This window comes from Notothenia rossii, assembly GCF_949606895.1.
Source record: "Notothenia rossii genome assembly, chromosome: 6".
In the NCBI taxonomy this organism is placed as follows: Eukaryota; Metazoa; Chordata; class Actinopteri; order Perciformes; family Nototheniidae; genus Notothenia; species Notothenia rossii.
This window is the reverse complement of record NC_136909.1, coordinates 71,136,486-71,157,378: the sequence shown is the minus strand read 5'-3', so window position 1 is coordinate 71,157,378 and position 20,893 is coordinate 71,136,486. Positions and strand designations below refer to the sequence as shown.

General features: G+C 41.0%; 1 protein-coding gene across 4 annotated transcripts in view; it reads left to right on the top strand.

Annotated features, from left to right (window-relative positions):
* The window catches only part of LOC307045407 (uncharacterized protein), a 98,884-nt gene that overhangs the window by 31,681 nt on the left and 46,310 nt on the right, over positions 1-20,893 (top strand). For all 4 annotated transcript variants that reach the window (XM_079691067.1, XM_079691066.1, XM_079691065.1 and 1 more), the window contains 3 exons: positions 5,881-5,910; positions 6,015-6,041; positions 6,584-6,628. In XM_079691067.1, the coding sequence (XP_079547193.1) occupies positions 5,881-5,910; positions 6,015-6,041; positions 6,584-6,628 (102 nt within the window). The remainder of the gene's footprint in view (positions 1-5,880; positions 5,911-6,014; positions 6,042-6,583; positions 6,629-20,893) is intronic.

Here is a 20,893-nt window from a genome sequence, read left to right as displayed (position 1 = left end):
ATACTTGCTGAATTTTTCATCTTTTATTTAAAAGTGCGTTTTTTGACAGTTCTAATTAAAATATTTACCAGCAGAAACTATTTGTTTGTGGCACACGGATAAGCCAAAGCAGATGCAAAGCTTAGACTTGTATACAGGCTGGGTGACTACCATTCAATATTTTGTATAGTGAGAGAGTGACTTTTGGACCGACAGAGCTTCTGACTGACCTGCATTTGCTTTCTGATAAGGACATGTGCCATGGGAAACATATTTCACCACCTGCACAAGTTAATTCCAGTTGCATTATTTAGTTTGAGTTATAGTAGTTCCCTGTCAACTCTTCTGTTGACATATTGTCTGCTGTCTGCGAAGAGGACGCCAGGGAGGGAAGGTTGCTTTTGCTAAATAAAAACAGCATAAACATAAATATTCATGATTTATAACAAAACCCAGCATAGTCATAGCATTATTTAGGAAACAGAACTTAAATAAGAGTCATAGGTACAACATGTCTTATAGAACTGGCAGGGTGTCAGAGAATGCACAGATGAGATCATATTGATAGATGTATGAAAGTGGTTACAGGCCTCAAATAATATGAATATAGTCCAAATAACAGCATAAGTGAAGAAAGAAAAGTAGAATCGGGGGGGTTGGTGAAAGACAAAAGGGAGAAATATTGTCAGATGTTACAAATTAAAGGAAATATTCCACTGGTCAGAGGCCAATTCTGAAGACCATGCGTAGGGATGGCCCAATGTCACATGTTGTTTTAGGATGTAGAAATTGCACATTAGATAGTCATTAGGCTTCATTTAAAGTAGGAATTAGCTCAAATGTAAAACAAACCCTTTAATTTACGCTTAAATTCCCATAATCTATTCCCTGTGTTTGTATTTTTTAATTTTTTACACATGTTATCAGCTTCGTGGACTGAGTCAAACTCCTTATCGTGCTCAGAAGGGTTAGAAACAGAAATCCTTTATTCCGTCCCACAGTGGTGAAATGTTTACAACATGTTCATTAGAAAGTATTTCATTCCACATTCATCGATGAAGTGAATAATGTGTACTAGGAGCGTTTGAATTCTCTCCTAACCCACGATCGCAAAGCTGTGAATGGGAACAAACGTCAGCCTTGTGGTCCCTTCCTCAAATTAACCAGACACCAACACATTTATATTACATGACACTTTTCCCCACAACAACGAGACAAGATCTCCTCATTACAAAAAAGTTATTTCGAAACTCGTGCAAGATTCATCAAAATCTCTTCTGTTATCGACTGAACCTGAAGTTGTTTACGTCCTTGTTATCAGATGAGCCTTGTACTCTTCGGTTTCTGCCACAGCTCTGGTAATAACTCAGAGGGGAATTTGCTTGTGGATCCTCTTGTGTCAGATTGCCGCAGTAAGGTAGTTAAGCTGTCGATTCAAATAAAGAATTGGGCTCTCATGTGCAGCTTTGAGACAGATGCCCTTATTATTGACAGTGTGAGTGGGCTAACCGGCAGAGGTAGAGTGATGCAATCTGATAAAATGATGTCGCAACCATGTCATCATTAGTGCATTTTAAAGGCAACGACCACACCATTAAAGGGCAATTTATAAGGAATCTGTATTAGCTGTTGTTTCTATCGCGATTTATTTTAGCACTACTTATGTATGAATAGTTGTGTTTAATACAACGAATAGGCGATGAATTAGTCTCTGCTGGAGCCAGACAAAAGGTGTTAAAGGTAGGTAATCGTCTTCCACAGATATATAGCTCACTATTTTTAGCCTTTCTATCTCTATATTTAACCATGACAAATTATTGTATTTCTGAATCATTTCGCAGACCGATCACACTCAACATATCTCCTGTCCTCCCCCCAACCCATTTCAAAGAGTTGATGCTACTGGCCCAAATATGTCATACCTAACAAGGCCTGCTGCAAATGTAGCCTGTCAATGTGTGTCAAGCTTAATTTATCAGCTATCACTCTTTATCTCAGCTGTACCACCTCTTTCACATTTCTACCGAGGGCTTGACTTTGCCCCGGGCCAGGCGCGGTTTGATTCCACCCTCAGGTCCTCTGCTTCAAGGTGTAAAAGCAATGACAATCAGAGTCCGTGCGATGTTGAAAAACAGAGAAGGGGTTGAGGGGCAGACACTGTATAATCAGCTGATTGTCAATCTCACAGCACACTTTTGGAAAATGCATCGTCTAGTGATTGACATTATCTTCTCTTCTTTTATTGACCGGTTTTGTCGGGCTTGAGAATCTCACACCTGCACGACATAATGAGTGTCAACATACTGACATACAGTAACACATTTTGGGTGTTTTTTAACCAGCTTTTAATCCGTAACTCCCACTAAAAAGAAATATAATTTAATATATTATATATTCTTTATTCCCAGGCTCTGAAAGGTTACCCAGGGCCGGTTGGTCCAACAGGAGACAAAGTTAGTGAGTCTGATTTAAAGACTGGCCCGGACGAAATAACACCGTAATTGTTTTCGCTTTTCTTTTTAAAATAACAATCGATACTTCAAGGAATTTGCTTGACTTTGATGAGCTGTAATCCCCGCCTCAATAAGGGGTTTGCCCATCTGTTTGAAGTGCTGCTATGATTGCTACTCCAAACATGGCCAGCCGAAGAATACTGTTATTGCTATCATAACTTAGCAAGACCTTATTGATGGTCATATAGAGTAGCTTTTATCCAGGCCTAGAGAAAATGTTCCACTGCAGAGTATTTGTATATTCATAGGAGAAGCTGTTTGTAATGGACATAGCCAACAAATCCCTTTATCTTGCCCTCTCTAAACAGTATTTCTTTAAAGCCTGCAGCAAAAATGGGTATGGCACACTATTGCCTTCTTATTTAGGGACTGCTCACATACTTGATTTAGAATATATTTGACAATTGATCACAAACACTGTAGAAATCCAGTTAGGTGTGTCCTATACAGTGCCCAAATGCATACGCCTGGGATGTAAGACAAGCTGGAAGTGCAGATGAGAAGTTTGATTCCCAACCTTGTTCTTATCTGCAGCTCCTTTATAGTCTGTTCACCGACATCACTGAATCAAATAAACTCAGGTTGCAATGCAGAAAATATTGGTCTTTTTAAAAGTTTTCCTTTCTTTTCTTCCCACTGTGGGAATACTTTTCATGTATGAGATGAAATGTTTTTCCTGTAATTAGTTGATATCTCTCGCTCTTTTATTTTCCTCCCTTATTGAGTTCTTTTGTTTGTTGTTGTTGTTGTCTTTGGGAACTCACCGCATAATTGTAGGTGCAATGCTCTGTCTGCCAGCCTTGAAGTTATAATGAGGTCTGTGTGTTTCTGTGAAGACAACAGAGTATCACAGTGTATTTTATCCCATTTTCCGGATGGGATGGTGGGGTTGGGGGTGGAGACTGAGAGAACGTTTGTTTGTATTGAAACTGACAGAGGAAGGCAGATTTGGAAGCATAAAGTAATGAGTCCCCTGCATATCCCATAGCAAGCATATTTTAGCTGTGACATTCATTTAGACAACAAAATGGATATGAACAACAAAAAGGCTTTTTTCTTTCATCCTCATCTGATAAACGGGTATTGCCAGATTCAAAGTCGACAGATCCTCAGCTCAGTGCTTTATAAAGTCCTGTTGTGTTTGTGGTGAAAGGGGGAGATAAATGCAAGGAATATTGGACAGTGACACATGAGTTTTTATCTGCAAAGACAAAAACATTGGGGAAGCAGTGAAAAGCGTGTGAGATCATTGCTTACATTGTGTTATCCTGGCGTCAAAAGACTTCGACCTCTTTCCTTATATGACTTTCCGTGGCTGCCCTTATGTCACAGTCACCAAACAATGTTATCATACCTGTCCATTGTTAATACTGCAAAGCTTTTACATGAAATAGTATGGCTGTGTTTATTTTAAAGCCTGTCACATTTAATAGAAGCAGCCCACCTGCCAGTTTTCTGACAGTTTGAAAGTCATAAGACATTCATTTCAAGATATACTGTAAATACCAGTTAATGGCCTTCTATCGCACATAGTGCATATCTTGACATATTACTGCATCATAAAAAGCCTGACCTTCAGTTTTTTATCACAAACATGATGGCTGGCCTTTGGAATAAATCTTTTAAAAGTCAAAAATATATCGAATAGATTTAGCCGTAGCCGTTTCCACTGCACTGCAGAATGTTAAAGATGTTATTGACTGAAGTTTAAGGAGTTATTAATTAGTATCTTCCTTCACAGGGTGATATCGGTCTGCCTGGAGCTGCAGGGCTGCCTGTAAGCTCAATGTGTTACATTTACATCTCATTACGCTATCTGTGATGACATTTCACAGCATTTTTTCGCCGGGTTGGTGCTACAAGCAGTGTTAAAACATCTGGCCCACAGTGATGGGAAGTGAGGCACTCAGGTGAGCAGTGTCTGTGTTACATTACCATCGCCTGGGAATGGGTCAAACAAGAAGCAGATAGACAGGGCTCGGTGGGCATCGTCACTTGGGCCAAAAAGGACAGGGATGAGCGGCCAGGCGCAGAGGAATCGAGCACCCGGCCTCCTCATAGGGGGGGAGGTTGACAGGTAGCTGTATCCCACATGGGTGAGACATGCACCTATTGGGTCTTTCACTGCAAACTTGTAGCATTTACAGAAACCTGGGGAGAACGACAACACACTTTATGTATTTCGATCTTATAATTGGACCGGCTTCCTGTATGGTTTTGTAATATCTAGAGGACAGTGAACCCAGAATTGTGCTCATTCAAATCGAAGCTACATATGTCAGCAGGCAGCAGATATATGTACTAGCAGATGCTCGCATTGTCACTTATCAACACACATAGGGAATGTGTGGGCACAGATGCAAACCCACATACTCTCAATGCACCGGATCCAGAGAATTGACGGCTGCTGGAGATTAAAGGTATACTGCGGGGTGGTTAGATAATTATGCACACATCATGAGGGGATCAGCCTTACAGTTTTAATCAGCTCTGGAGTCACAGAAATACTGTGTCCCACTGCTGCTGGCTTGCCCCTTTTATGTCACCAGTGCCTATACCCACAGTACACCGCCAACCATTAGCTTTTTCTCCAATGCAATTTTTTTACATCTACAAGGACGAGCAAAATAACAATCTCTCCCTGTGAAGCAGATACGGTTTCAGCAAAACTTTTTCAAATTATACCAGTACATTGGTGGGTGAGTGTAAGCTGAAAATATTGAGCAAGTTATTAAAGTAGTGTATACTATCTGCGGGGTTGATTTGCATTGTATTGCTTGTTACCCAAGGTCGAAACTCTGTGCTCACAATCCAACAAAAGATGTACTATTGTATATGAATAATTGATTTATTATCAGAAGCCCTGCACAGACGAAGTCATGTTTTATTAAGGGTGTCACAGGTCAGCGCTGTCACTCTTGGTTTATAGATACAGCTGCAAATATCTCCGGGCAGCCTCCTTGTTAAATTATTTTCCTATTGTTTGTTCTTTGCACGAGGCCTTCGACTAACTTGAAAGACATATGTTCTGAATGTCAATTTCTGCAGCTGTTTCCAAGAAAAGTCAACGGCGTTTGACTTTTGGATGCCAATTGAAAGAGGACACCAATTATTTGGCTTGCATTTGAAAGATGAGATGTTGTATGTGGCCTTGTAACCATTTCGTCGCCTGGTTGACAGACGACTCTGTCTGCCCTTTCCTGACAGTGGTCAGCAGGGTGTCTGGGGGGTTGTAATAGCCATGCTCTGACTTCTGTTTTGGTCATCCAGCTAGAGATAATTACCTCTTTACCAACTGTATTCTGTTGCCTATAACTGACAAACATGTATTGGTAAAACCATACAGGATGAATGTTTTCTTATGTTTGATTCTTTGTTTGATTCCTAGGCTGACAAAGACTGTTTCAAAGGAGATCAGGTACTTCAATAAATGAATATTGTTTTCACAAAAGAGACATCTAAACATTCTGTATTCTTGAGTTTGTTTTATTGTAATCATGACTCTTTATTTGCCACATCTAGGGCCTCCCAGGTGACAAAGGAGAAAAGGTAACACCTTTAAGAATCTTAATGTCATCTGTTCTTCTCATTGCACACAGTCTACATAGCATACTCCTGAGCAATCAAGTACAACTATTAAGGTCCATCTAGCTATTATTGAAGCCCCATAAGTATATCTTTGTGCAATCATTTTAAAACAAAATCACCACTCAGTACGCACCTTTATTAACTTCCTAATTGTTCCTTATCAAGATACTGTGTAAAATAATGGAATGAAGCTCTGATCAACCGAGGCTGAAAATTGCCTATTAAGCGGATCCTGGAGAAGTCACCTAGAAATTGTTCATGAGTAAAGATGGAAACTGCAGCTGTACAGACTCATTTATATCTTCTCATGCTAACTTAACTAAGCTAGTGCTGCATTCCCTATAACTGCAAATAAGCCCACTGGTTATCCAATGGTCTATTCAAAACATGTGGCATAAACATCTGTCTGCATCGGTTTTTATAGGAAGCCAACTGTTATTTCTTCCTGCATTGTCAAATGAATGTAGCATCTGATTTACTAAAATACATATGCTTTTCCCCAGGGTGTGGCGGGGGTCCCAGGGGAGCCAGGAAAAGAGGGCAAAAGGGTGAGTAAACAGAAACAGTCCACCAGTTGTGTGGCCTGACTGAGAGGACCCGTCTGGTGAAAGGTCAAGCAGCAGCTGAGTGGCTGTTGTTATTTTTTTGGGGGGAGGCGAAGATGATCCGTGGCAAAGAAGGAAGAGGAGGTGTGGGTTTGTTGTAAGACAATTAATGAATGGGTTTCATGGTCAAGGGGTCATACACACTCACAGTATGACTGGCAGCACACATGGTACAGTCCCTCCGGGTGACTATAGTGGACAGTATTCAGTTTATTCAAAGGCCAGTCAATGTCAATGTCTGGATCAACTGAAAAATTGCACCACATTTATTAACGTGTCCCGCCTGACTGGATAAGTGTCTGGATTTGTAAAAGTATGCTTTTACAACTCGTAGCTTTTCAACATAACAATAGTATTTATGGGAAGGTTTTCTAAATTCTTGTTTTTGAAAAGTACTTTAAATGCATGTTCGATGCTCTGACATTTGTGTTGGATCAACATTGTGACACTTTGGTGGCCTGACGACAGTAGGGAATGTTGTTGTTCCTTGACATCACAGCTGAAAGGCAGTGTTAAAGGACAGGTGGAGAGAACGTCCTTTTGTGTCCAGCTTAATTGAGTCTTGTGTCAATACCTTCGCCCGTGTCACTGTGTTTAGAAATAGGCCCTTCCGACTTGCTTGGAAGGTCAAAAAACAGGAAGAAATCATTGGAGCAAAATATGAAATATATAGCAGGTTGAGCTCAAGAACTCCCATAAGTAGGTCACGCAAATGTTCTTTTCACATTGAGCAAGAGACGAGATGATGCACCTCGAAACATCTGGATACAAGTATCTCAAGAATTCCACCCGTCTGTGCCGAATACATTCAAACTTGTTCCAATAACATTAGCAATGTGGGACCTGTCTGTCATCAGTTGTAATATCTCTCAAGTGATCCATTCCCACAATGCATGAAGTAACAGAATTGTAAAGTATTTGCGGTCAACAAGTGAGCTCAGAGGCTGGTGCAGATGTTCTTTAGTTGCTGTTGTCTTTCTACTTTATTGGTGAGGTGTTATTAAGTACCTACAGTAACCTGACTTAAGTAGAGATTCAGCATCGAAGGGACCGCGGGCCAGAGAGGCATCAAATTACTGTGTGCACTTTTCTTCTGGAACACAGTTTTATGAGGAATCCTTAAATCATAATTGGTTTTGACGAATAGAAAATCGCTCCCTGTTTGATGTTTTTGCTTCTTGGTTTCCTATACCATCATCATTCTCATAGTGTCTTTGAAGATACCGTAGGTCAAAGAGCCACAGGGCTTTAAACTGGCCATTTCAGACATTCTGCTGTTGTTGTTGATGCTGAAGACACCATTCTGATCTATTAATACCCCGTCTTTGATGACTAGCTGTCTTCATGGTGACTGTTAACGCGCTAAGGTTTCTGCTTATTCTTAGCTCTACGAGTCACATGTGGCGTCCCACTTGTTGAACCAATGTGTCTTACTGCAGTTCCACAGCCTATTTCAGGACGTGTATCATTATCAGCTAGTGGCCAGCTGATACAGCAGGAGACTCTCACCCAATTAGCAACTATTTTCCACGCTCGCAACTTATTGGTTTCAAAAAGAGCCATGGAGGATGCATAAATGATGCAGCATATCTTGACACTGGCTGACCAATCTGCAACCTTCATAGAATAGCTGGGAGAGGAAAGCTTTCACAAAGCCTTAGATCCAAGCCAGACCTTCTCTCACACTGTCCATTTCAATTTATTGTTGAGGGAAATACAACTACTCTAAGCCATTTAGATCTACTTCAAGGATATGTGGAGGACATTGTGGTCGGGGGAAGAGGAATGATGCCATTTGCACTGATCCGTCTCTGAAGCTCAAAGCAACATATGCAAGAGTGGATATCAAGGGCAGCCACCCAGCCCCCTCTGTGACCACATCTCTAACATTCACAGTATCTTGATTTTATATTATTACCTTGATGGATGGCTAATGCAGTTTGTCAGGGTGGATGTAAGGGCCACTCCGACCCATGTCTAGGAATTTATGGGAATGTATTTCCACATTTGCCATTGATAGTAATATGAAAGGCTTGGTTCTTATACGTATATTATGGATGGCATTGACACAGAATGACAGGCCAAGAGTCAGACTATGGGACTCAGTGGCACATTACAGCAGTTCAAAAAAGAACATGGGGAGCCTCAGTTAAAAAATACATTTCCTTCTTGCTAACTGTGGTGTGCTAAAATATTAATCAGGTGCTGTGATGATGTGCTAAGCTGTGTGTTGTCATTGTTGGCTGATTCTGTCCTACACGGTCGATCAGGCGAAAACGTGTATGGTGAAGAGAACAACCTTGGCGTTTTCATGGTGGTAATTTGTAAACCAAGTATTCGTTATTCATACAGCATGCAGTGCAGAGAAGCGCCTGCCCGACACCTATCAATACATACCAATGAGAAACTGTATAATAACGTCTTGTGTGCAAGGGATGTAGGATTTGTTAGCAAAAAGAATTGCAAAAGTAAGAAATGACGTCATTTTCCACGCTCAAAATAGGATTGAAAACCTACGCTCGGTCAATGCACACTGCTTCCTTATACCCAAGATACACACGAACGCCACGGCAAGCTTGGTTTATTCATGTCGTGCCAAAACTCCCCAGCATTCTGCGCTTCAGTTGTTGGCACAGAGTTGTGAGTGGGTTTAGTGCAGACATGGGTTCATGCCTGGGTAAGGCTGTAGGTTCCCGTGGATTAATAAATAATCACCTTAAGAAATCCCCCATTACAAGGTGGGTCTTGGAGTTTTTAATCCATGCCTAACACCCCATTAAGCCTTATTAGATGTATAAATGTACCTGTATGGATAAAATAAGTCCTTGCTAAGTATAAGTCACCGACAAATGCCATGTTGATTCTCATATGTTGCTGTATCTTCATACAGAATGGACGGCGATTTGTTTTAATTCAAGTTTCTAGGACGATTACATTAGCCTTATAAATAGAGTCTATCTATACACACTCGCATACTATAATATATATGTTGATAAACGATGAAATATTTTTCTTTGATGCGTTTTGCTGAATGCAAATAATGTGAATGCAAAGCGTTTGAAATCCGCTTTAATCAGCTGAGGGCCTCTAGTGTGCCAAGGAGTCCTTGTGTCCTGCTTTGGATAATGCACACGTCTGACAGATGTGCTGCACAGTGTTAGTTCTTATTAGACATACTGTAGCTGTGCTGCACAAATGATGAAACTCCAGCAAGCCCTAGAGGAAGCAAAACAGTGCTACTGCTCTGTCTATGGATGTGTTCCCCTCAAATGAATTATGCAGCCCAGATCCTCTTACTGATTTATTCGTTTATTTATTTAAATCTACTTGGTTGGTTATTTATTTAGTTACTTTGCTGTGAAAGTGGATTATTTGGCACAGTTGGCAAAGTATACAGATTAATAACCTCAGATCAGTAATACACATGCGGGTGTGTCCTTTATCGTGCGTGAGCTGATGATATTTCTGTAATCTTTTATGCTACAAAGACTTTTCCATCAGGTAAAAGGTGACATTTTCAACTGACTGATTTCCAATTGTCTCCAGTTTTTCACTCTTTTCAAATGGCTCTGGTTTCTCATTGAAATGTTCTTGTGTTCCTCAGCTGTGGGGGGATCACACTGTGCCACAAGGGATTCCTGCCTCATATGTCAAGGAGATAAGAGAGGACAAAAGTCACACAACAGGTGAAAAGGCTTTGAGACCATTGCTAGATAGGCCACACAAGATGACCTAGTAGAGGGAAAAGCCATTAAAGAAAGACTTTTCATCTGGGAGAAATCCTTTTTCTCACTAAATGATATGATGTGCCACACCAAGACCACAGAGAAAATAATCCACTCCGACTATTGATGGCTATTGAAAAAACATTAGAGTGGAGCTCCAGATATGGCAGCGCTTTGATTTTACTAACAGGTTATTTATCCTATGCTGGATCAGCTCCCTCTCTCAGCCTTTCACAGTAGACCCTCTGCAGCCTCTAATTAATGGGTCCTACTGACAATCAATTACTCATTTCCAAGTCATTGTTAGGTAACATCTTTAGTTCAATTATGGTCGTAAGAACTTGATGTTTTTACAAAGCTGATGGTTGGTAGGATACCTTATAGTTCAAAGCTTCATATATTGCTTTGACATTCAAATGTTGCACATATATTTTTAGCATGTATTCCTTCACATTTGCAGATAATGATGAGGCTGCACTAATGTTATTTGCATTGTATTATTTAAAAATTTGGTTCAAGAGTATTTTTTTCTAGTCAGAAGGTCAACATTTATTGAAAAGAACACATGATAAACTTCTGTCTAACGAGATATTCCACTTCAATCTATAGTTTTGTGAGGTTTTTTGTTTTAGCCTTTCAAAAACAAAAATGCTTTCCTGCTTGCAGCACAAAAAGGGAGATACAGTATGTGCCTGTTTAACCAGCTGCCTTTGCAGCAAAGTAGCAGCATATTCAAACATATCAACAATAACAAAAACAAAGTACATTCGGCACCCTAGCTTTATGTTACAGATGTACAGACATGCAGCAGTATGGAGTCTTATATTAGTATGCTTTTTCCCATAAGCTCATATCAGGGAAGTTTTGAGACTCTTTAGACATGTAATCCTTATACCAGAAATCGAAAGAAACAACTTGTCATCATGATGATCACTTTATGAAGACAGTTTCTCAGTAAAGATATTCTCAAGTTATATGGCAGATATAACTATTTATAAAATAATATGAGTCTATTTCTCTAATCTTACACTGCTGTCACATCATATTCGTCAGCTGTCATCACTTCAGATTGAGTGGTAGCACATTCCAAGATCAATGCACGTATATGCAATTGTTGTACAGGCAGCCTTTCGGTTCTTCACTTGTGACATCACATTTGAAAAAATGTGATGAGATTCAACAGCAGCTGGTTGGCCATATTAAAGTGACATGGATATAATCTGTCAGTAGTAAAGGCAATATTGTCTGTCTTGTCTTTGCTTGGCAATTGTACTTGTCTACATTTCCCAAGGAGAGGGTGGTAATTGCTGCCTTTTGGAAGTGATAGTGGTGTTTACATTTTCCATCCAAGCCCTTTGCTGAATGACTGAGACAGCTGTCCATATTTCTTGACCGAAGACACAGGCGTATTTCTCCCCATCATTTTTGCACCTTCAACCTCGTGCTAGCAGCACATTTCTCAAAGGTCACCCGTCCACTGGATGCTTAAACTATAGGTCAAATGTATTTCCTATACCAGGGAACAATTATATAACAGTTAACTTTTGGCATTTTCTCTCCTACCAAACTTTTGTCATGTTCTCTGATCTGAAGGCACATGTTACTTCATGTGAGGGCAACATAATATAATATAGGAATTATTTTTAACAGGGCACGGCTATCCTTCTCCATTCGATGGCATAATGCAGGTTAAAACATTAGTGTCAGAGTAGAAAATAACATGAATCTACTTTAAACTAAATCCATGTATCCCCATTGTGCAGTAAATAGTATTTGTCATTTAACCTCATTTGGTTTGAAAAAGTATGCCGTTCTCTGAAACCAAATGCATGCTGGAACTGCAATTTAGCTTCCTCTCCTCTACAGGGCTGAGCAAATGTTGTTTTGAGATAATTGAGCCACCACAGTATATATAATATTCATATTATATCTGATGGACTTGGCTCAGGTTCATTTGGATGGTTCTGTGTGTCTGCGGAGCAGGCAGTGACAGTGATAGGGAACGAATTATGGTTCGGCGTATGGGGACTGGAACATTTGGCAGCGGTTCCCCGCTCCATAGGTGGAGGCAGACACGAACAGCGATGCAACTGTAACAGACTGTTGACCTCTACCAGAGCACCTGCAGGGCGAGATTATTAAGTAACGAGTCCCTGGTGAGAATAGCTGCCTTCCTGCCAGAAGTCCTCCATGGGAGGCTGCCTCTGATTTGGGTGATACAGTAAATGTATGAAATTACAGCAGCTATTTCACTGAAGCCATGCTTTATTCATTCATATCTCAATATACAGTATACATTCATATCATTTATATTGAAGATAAGGAAATTATAAGTCATGGCGAAATGCAAATGTTATTTAAATCACCTTGACACATTTGGTTTATCTTCACTCATTTTATGGTACATTTTATAATGCAATTCGAGAATTATTACAAACTGAGGCGAAATACAGCATATCTGAAATGTATACATTTACATTTATGTCAGCAACGGTTTATTTTTAGCCCTTGAGACACAGTTGGTGACCATAGTGATGGTCAGTGTTTAAATACAGTAGCGTGATGTAGATATGTAGTTACAGTTTTGGCCCGACCCGTAGAAGCTCAATGGCAGAGTAACACGGAGAGAGGAATTTACAGGTCAGCAGGGGCTCACAGCTGGGATTTTATGGCAAGATTTACACCCTGTGCCATTTTACAACAGGGGGGGGGGGGGGGTGTTAACCCTGTGTTAAACAAAAAGGAATAGGTTATTCTTCTCCCTGTCTCTCTCTCTGTACAAAGTCATGTTGAGGAAATCCAGAGAGCCACGTTTTTGACACCTGTATTACACCAGGAGGTAGCGCGCTTTCCCAGCGCACAAGGCAATTAATCTTGTCAATGTCAAGTGCATTGGGACCGAGCATGAAACAAAGATTTGACCTGATTGGCTATGAAAAGGTCTCATATTTGGGCACAGTTGGGGAAAGAAGAGGGTTACAGGGGAAAGCTTTTGGCACGGGCAAGGACAGATGCACAGAGCTTTGATTTATCTGTCTGACTCTTGTCTTGTCCCAGCGTGCCTCAGTATGGCAACATCCATGGGTGTTCAGAATAAACACACATTAATTGGCCAATTAATTACAGGGAGGAATACATGGGGCGGGGCTTCGAGATGGCCACTTGATCACAAGTTGTTCGTCCACTTTTATGGTCACCGCATTTAGATGTGTTTGTGTGTGTCTCTAAGTTGATGTAGAAGTGTAAAAAGCGGGTGTTCAACAAGGGGCAATGTAGGTCAACAGATCCTCAGAGTGTTAGATAGGCTAGCTAAAGTTGTCCAGGGTCTGGTTCTCATCCACACATCTACAACCTCACAACTTTTTCAGGACACATCCTCTACCACAGTGGCGCTTCAGGCAATACACGAGTGCGTCCTTGCTGCTCCGGTGTCAGAATTCATCAGGGCTCGGCATCCCCTTGGCCTGTGTCTAATACCACGGCAACATTTTCAAATTGTGTTTCAATGTCTGCCAGGTCATAGCAGCACTAATGGAGTGTCATGTGTCAGAAAGGGTCAGCAGAACTGAATTTCGCTCGACTCATTGAGGTATGTGAGTGGACAAGAGGTGACTGGCCCTTGCGACTGTGCTAGGTATCGCCGTCCACACAGTCATCCAAAACGATGGGATTTCTCTGGCTCCAAACAGTCTCGTAATATAAAAAGACACTGCCAGAGAAATGCTGTGAATGTAAATACCTTTCTAAAAAGGGGCGTTTTGGATCCAGGGATGCTTGGATTGAAGCGTGCCCTGTGTAAGCCCTGTCTGTGTTAGCTGTTTCCCCGGCCAAGGAAGAGGGAGGAGGGCTCAAGAGTGCAGGGGGGGGGGGGGAGGAGATTTACCCCTGCACACTGCAGAACACAGTAGTGGGGAGGCTGCATCACTGTTACAGCCTGCCATCCACATTTTGATTCTTCACACTCTCATTCAAGCCGCAACCAATTTGGAGACATTCATCTGTGTCCACTTTAATGGCATGCCAGGGAGCATTGCATTCACAGTAGCCTGATATTATACTGGCAGTTGTGTGCAGGACCTTAGTGTAATCTCTTATGCGTGGTGAGTGATATGAAGCATAAGACTCGCTGAGGGCTAGAGTACCCGGAGTGAGCGCCCTGTGGATCTTTGCACAGTGTATTCACTCTGACCTCAAATATTTGATTTGTAAAATAAACCAGGGTTTATTCAGAGCAGATTTCCAGCTTCTCCCATTCACTCGTTGGATAAAGCAGTAATGAAACACTCAGTATCTGTAAACACAGGGCGGGAGCAATCTGCTCGGGATGAATAATACACCCAAAATTCAAGATGAGACTGGGACATTTCTTCAGAGCCAGGACCAACAACAGCATCCATTAGGAGATGAGAACATTGAAGAGGCAGCGCCGGCCTCCTGAGGAGCCAATGCAAGGAAATAATGCACAGACAGGCGGCTGATTGGTGGGAATTGAGCCCGTAGTTTAATATAGATTTATCATCTTCCCCACATAAAAATGCAAATTCAGATAGTATCATCAGGCCTCTTTCCTCTCCTTAGGAGTTGTTAAAATCAATGAGCTCTTAAAACTCATCCGTGAAGACGTGTTAGAGACGCGGCTGTTGCAAAGAGCTTCTCCAAGGCTCCCTTGGGAATGCCTTGGCTTAGTTTCCGAAAGACATCCACTGTCTGCATTTCCTGTGTTTGCCTTTGGCTCTAGTGTTTGCATACTATGTGGCAGTGAGAAGAAGCTCTATAACGGTTATTTTACCCAATGATATGTTGAGTTCTATGACTGGATACCCTTGTATTGCCACCTGTGTCCCCTTGTATTGTGTGGCAGTTGAAAAGACGCATAATGTGGTATGGAAATGATTGTCCCTCTCTCACTCTCACAGCTTCTTGCTCTCGTCTATTTCCTTCTCTCGTCGTTGTAAGCCCTCTACAGAAAAATCTCCTTTACGGTATTCAGTGCCTAATTGCCAGACTGCCTAATTAGGGATGTTACCCAACACACATCATACATTCATGCATTGAGGACATCTATCCTCTCCCATAGAGGGCTTACAGTCTCCTCATTGGCTCTGTCCCCCCACCGTGTACGACATTTGTGATGAAGCTAGTTTGCCATCTAGTGGCGTGTGTACAAATCACTATTGAGTCACGTGGGATCTGGGACTGAGTCTCTGTGAGGGAAGCCTTCATGGAAAGCTTTAGCCAACAGACTATAGGTGCAATCTTGGCCAGCTGAGCTGTGTCTTAAGACGGCTGCAGTGTCAGCCATCTCTTTATACGTTCCTGAATATTTAGATGGCCGGGAGTTAAAGAGAGCATTGTGTGCCAGTCAGAATGGTGAAAAATGCTAAGCTGCATTTGAGCCCCTGCCAGGCAGCTGTCGGCTTTGCCGTTCTCTTCCTGCCCCGGCCGCTCCTCTTAACCCTCAGTAAACAACTGGAACAAATCCTATTTTATTGAGGCTTTTACCAAGTGCAAGGGATCTCTGCAAGCTCCAGTGCCCAGGCATTTTCTGAGCTTGTGCAGTGTCCTAAGATGGCATCCAGCGAGGGCAGTCACAAGTAGGGAATTTGCACTGTCTGTCTCTAATTGGATCCTTAATCAGAAGCAGGTGAGGCTGCGGTCTCTACGGTTTGTTTTGTGACATTTTTAGAAAGCAGCATAAATCAATATTTACCTCAGAAGCCTTGAAAGCTGATTTGACACAGTGAAAAGGGCTTTGGTGAGAATTCAGTGAACTGCAGCATATCGAGCTGCATATTTGGTGAGAATGTACTGAATGTTTGTCCCCTTCTCCAACTGATACCCAGCTGATATTATGAAGCTACTGTAATGCTTAGAAGCAGCTGGACTGATGTAATGTAAGAATTCAATAAAAAACATGAATGTAGGTGAAGTTGGTAATGCATATCAGATCGGTCTTTCTTTCCTTATAAAATAGAGAATAACATTTACCGATTATACTTGGGAAATGCTGCAGAAATGTCTGTATTTTAGAGATCCTGTGGGTATATATACATATTTTTTATTATTGCAGATTTTTCTTGGTCTTGGTGAACATTTTTAAATGAGAAATCAGAAAATATTTGCAAGGGGAAAGGATGACATTTCAGAATTAATTGCAGAATATATTAGCCTTTGCTGGCGATATGAGTAATTGTCTGTATTTTGTCTGAATCTGGATACAACAAGTGTTCCTAAGGGACTCTATGTATGACCAAAGGAAGGAATGGTTGTATGTTTCCGCCTTTTTTTCGCACCTTTCAGAGGCCTGGGACCACACAAGCTAAATATCTTTGGGATAAATATTGTGACAGGCTGCGTAGCGAAGACCTTTCTCTGAAGCGTGTCTGTGTGCATTCTGCCTGTGCACATCTGTGTCTTTTTAGTGTTTGGATACACTAGTTCCCACTTCTAGATGTGTAATTTTGGATGGTCTACATCGACACTCTTTTTGTTAACTTTGGACCCACACTGTATATGAACACAGACAACAATAACGGAAAACTCCATACCATCTACTCTTTGTCCGGTGAATTGTTAGATAACATTGGGATATAATGGTTTACGGTCCTTACTGTTGTGTACACATGTGTTTACCAAGCAAATACAGCTGCTGCTTATAAGCCACATAGTCAGTTCCAGTTAAACGCAGTACAGCGCTTAGACAAAAGGCTCAGGTGGCCCGAGTGCACGCCCCCGGAGGGAGACAGGGCTCAGCTCAGGTAGAAAGAGTGGGAGTGGCGTGTGAGTTTTTCAGTCAAGAAAAGGCCATCTCCCCCATGAGCCACAGAACATTGTCGCAGACCAACTTGGCTTTGGTAATGTCACATAGTTTCCCTTCAGGGCGTAAAACTTCTGTGTCACAAGAGATACAGGGAGAGGTATGAAAAGCAAGGAATAGTGATAGTCTTTCCAGGTGTCCAGCTTATGTACATTGTGTGATTTATCCGTAAGAACAGGTTTCAAGGTCTAAACCTCACTAAAATTCTCAAATTGTTGCTTCAATTCAATAACAGTTTAAATGTATATGTCACAGTAATAGTAATAATTTAGTAGAAAATGAATGTCATTAGAGAAAAGTACATTTTGGGAGCTCCAGCTTATAATGCTATAAAGGCAAAAATCAAAGATAGGATTGTGTTGGAAAAGATAAAGATATCAAACCTAACATAATCAAATGGGTTCATAATGCCACTGATACAGTAGCTATCCCTGCATATAAAAAAAAAAAAAATCTATCTTTGCTCTATGCTGGGTGTCAGGTCTGAGTTGGTCCTGCGGTGTTTATTTCAGAAGGCTTCTCCAGCTTATCTCTTGACCTCTCTTGACAGCGGCATTTGTCAGGTGGATTATGCGGCCTTTTGATGGTATATCTGCTTTATTGCAAAAAGTGTGACATGTTCTGGCCTCTACATTTTACACCACTGTGTTATCCCAGTATGGGTAGTCAGACAGGGAATGTCCCAGAGAACATGTTGACATTTGGGATAAGGATTATGGAGTCATCATAAACGAGCTCTGCTGTGTGTCACTGTCACTGTTGACTCTGCTTTCAGATTGTGTAGCAGGACTGAGCCTGGCCCCCTTTCTGTGCTCTCCTTTGGCACTTTACAACTCATGGTAGAGTGCAGGCTGGGATCCATGAGGATTAAGTCGGAAGTTGGAAATACGCCGTCAATCTACTACAGCTCAGAGGTGTACTCACTCTAGCTTTACTAGCCCCATTATTGAATTAGTTGTTAATGTAGAGTGCTTTTCACATTCCTGCTATATAGTTTTCAGGTTCTTAGAGTGGAACAGATAAATAGTGCTTGTGAATATGTGTTTGGTCTTTCACTCAGGAAGCCAGTTCATCTTTCACTCTCTCCTCCTCCCTCTCATCCCTCATTTCCTTCCTTGCCTTCTCCTATCTCTCCCTCCCTCTAATCTACTGCAATGACCTGAAGGAGGGCTTCACACTGCAGCACTCAAATAATAATCAAGCACTAGGATGTTGTCAAATTTATAGGACACTGAGCGTTGCATAGCAACAGAGATTGCCGGGGTGATCCAACAGGCGCTGGAAGTTGGGTGAGGGAGGAACGGGGCGAGTGACAGGAGACAGGAGAAGGAAGAGGAGATGATAAGAAAAACAGGAGACAGCGGAGAGGGCTGAGATGGGAGTTATGGAGCTGTGATATTGTACACAAAGGGAGAGATGAATGAGGGAGCGAGAAACAGAATGAGGAAATGAGAAAGTTAAGGTTGGCTTATATTTGAAAGAAAACATTCAGAAACTGCTGGCTGCTCCTCTGTGTTATAATTATCACCATGTTTACATGTTCTACTCTGACATTTTGGCATACTTAGGTGGAGTGAAGTTTAAAACTGACTCACCTAGAGCAGAGCAGGATAGTCTTCTCACTACTGATCCAAGTCCAACTACAGGCGGCTATTTTCAAACCTCTCATAGATCAAGAAAAACACATTTTAGTTTTGTCCTGACACATTTCACCCTTTAGCTTCTTTAACATGTCTTTCTTTCTCCCTGTCTTTTCCGTTCTTTCTTTCATTTTTATTCTTGGAATCCAAAATGCATGGGTTTCAGTTTCCTGTTCATCCCTGTTGCCTAGAGACTGCTTTGGACCTCAGTTTACCTCTGGCAACATTTTTTTTTCTGGTGTTGTGTCTACCTCCTTCACCAGGAAAGATATTTAAAACAAAACAAAAACAACCGGAAAAACTACAACAAAGCTTTATTTACAGTTGCAGACTTCCCAGAACCTGCTAGAAATGTGTGAAGTCAGCAGTTTTGATGAACATATTTGTCACATGATGACTTCTGAAATGCTGAATACAAAATACTTTTTTTGTAACCTACCTTCATTAAACCATGATTAACTGTCAACTTTTAAACAAGTTTAACTGTTAAATGGCACATTTATGATTATATGATTGGACCTGATAGATTAATAATCAAGTAGTTGTGGATATTTTTCACTCTCTACACCAGGGGTGTCTAAACTACGTGGTCCATTTTGAATTGGCCCTCAGTAAATTCAGAAAATATAATGGGATATGGCCCACACATGAGAATTTGTACTTGTCTTATATTGTACTTCTATTATATATGTAAACATATATTCCCGTAGTTTTTACAAGTTGATAAGCCCATTTTCAAATACATTTGGTCAATTAAAGTTAAAAACATTTTCAAACAAATCTTAGTTGATAAAAATAAAGCCTTATAACTTATTTGGGAAACAATCTTGAAATATACTCTTCATATTTTCCCTTATTATAAGCAATCTGAGGCTTCTGTTTTAAGGAATTAGCTGCCAACAAAATAAATGAAACCCAATGGAAAGCTGTGATGAAGGCTGTTTTTATTTCCAAAATATATTCTAGTATCAAGCATCATCTATCTACATTTGATGGATTTTGCTAACTTATAACTTGACTTATAAGGCACTAAACCTCACTGCTCATGAGTGGTCAAGCCCCTCGTATATCTTTCTGTATGTGGCCCTCAGTGAAACAAGTTTGGACACCCTTTCTCTACACCTATATGGATGAATAAACAGCTACTTGTAAACGTAGTTCTTTCAACCTGTGCCCTTAAGCGTTCCTTGTTGTCTGCAATGTGTTCACACCAAACTCTTTAAAGTAGCTCTCTTTCATGACCGAACACGATTATTAAATGATCTCAATTCCAAATGTCAGAGAATCTTTTTAGTTCAAATGTTTCCAAAGTCTAGGAGGTCAATACATGACATTTAGACAAAAGAATAAGATGAACACAGCATTCACCTGAAAACTCTAAATTCTAGTAATACTCTGCATGTATTTTCACACTAGTGCTCAAAGCTAGACTGTTATATCTTTTGCTGTAGTATTTGGGTGCTCATGGGCACTAAGGCAGTTTCTGCTCTTTTGATTATCTCTGTATTGAAAGGCTCAGTAAGTCCCTTCAGACGCAGTTATCTCGCTGTGTCACTGGCAGGTGTTTCAGTTTGGAGAGTCAACTGAGTGCAAGCGGTGATGACAGCTGTGCTCCGGACTAATTATTTCTTGTCACCGGGCACAGATTTGTTTTGGAGCTAACCTGAGGTCCTCTTCACAGAGAAGTGTCAGTCCAAACCCAAGGTCACCTGCTGTAGTCTCTTTAATGGATTGCTTTATAGTAAAAATGAGTGTCTGAGCTGTGGCTGTTTATGAATACTAAATGAATATCTTATTAAATTAGAAAATCTCTGATCTAGACACAACATAGACACCCCCAACCCAGTGCATCTATAATTAGCAAACTCAGCTAGCCATAGCTTTTTTCCGATAACACCCCATTCATGTCAGTATAGGTAGGTGAGAAAACGCTCAACAAAACAGTAGAATGTAAGATACAGCCTCCGAACGACCATAAAGTTGAATGACTGTTCTACATCCGTTTAAACTAAACATAAACATTATA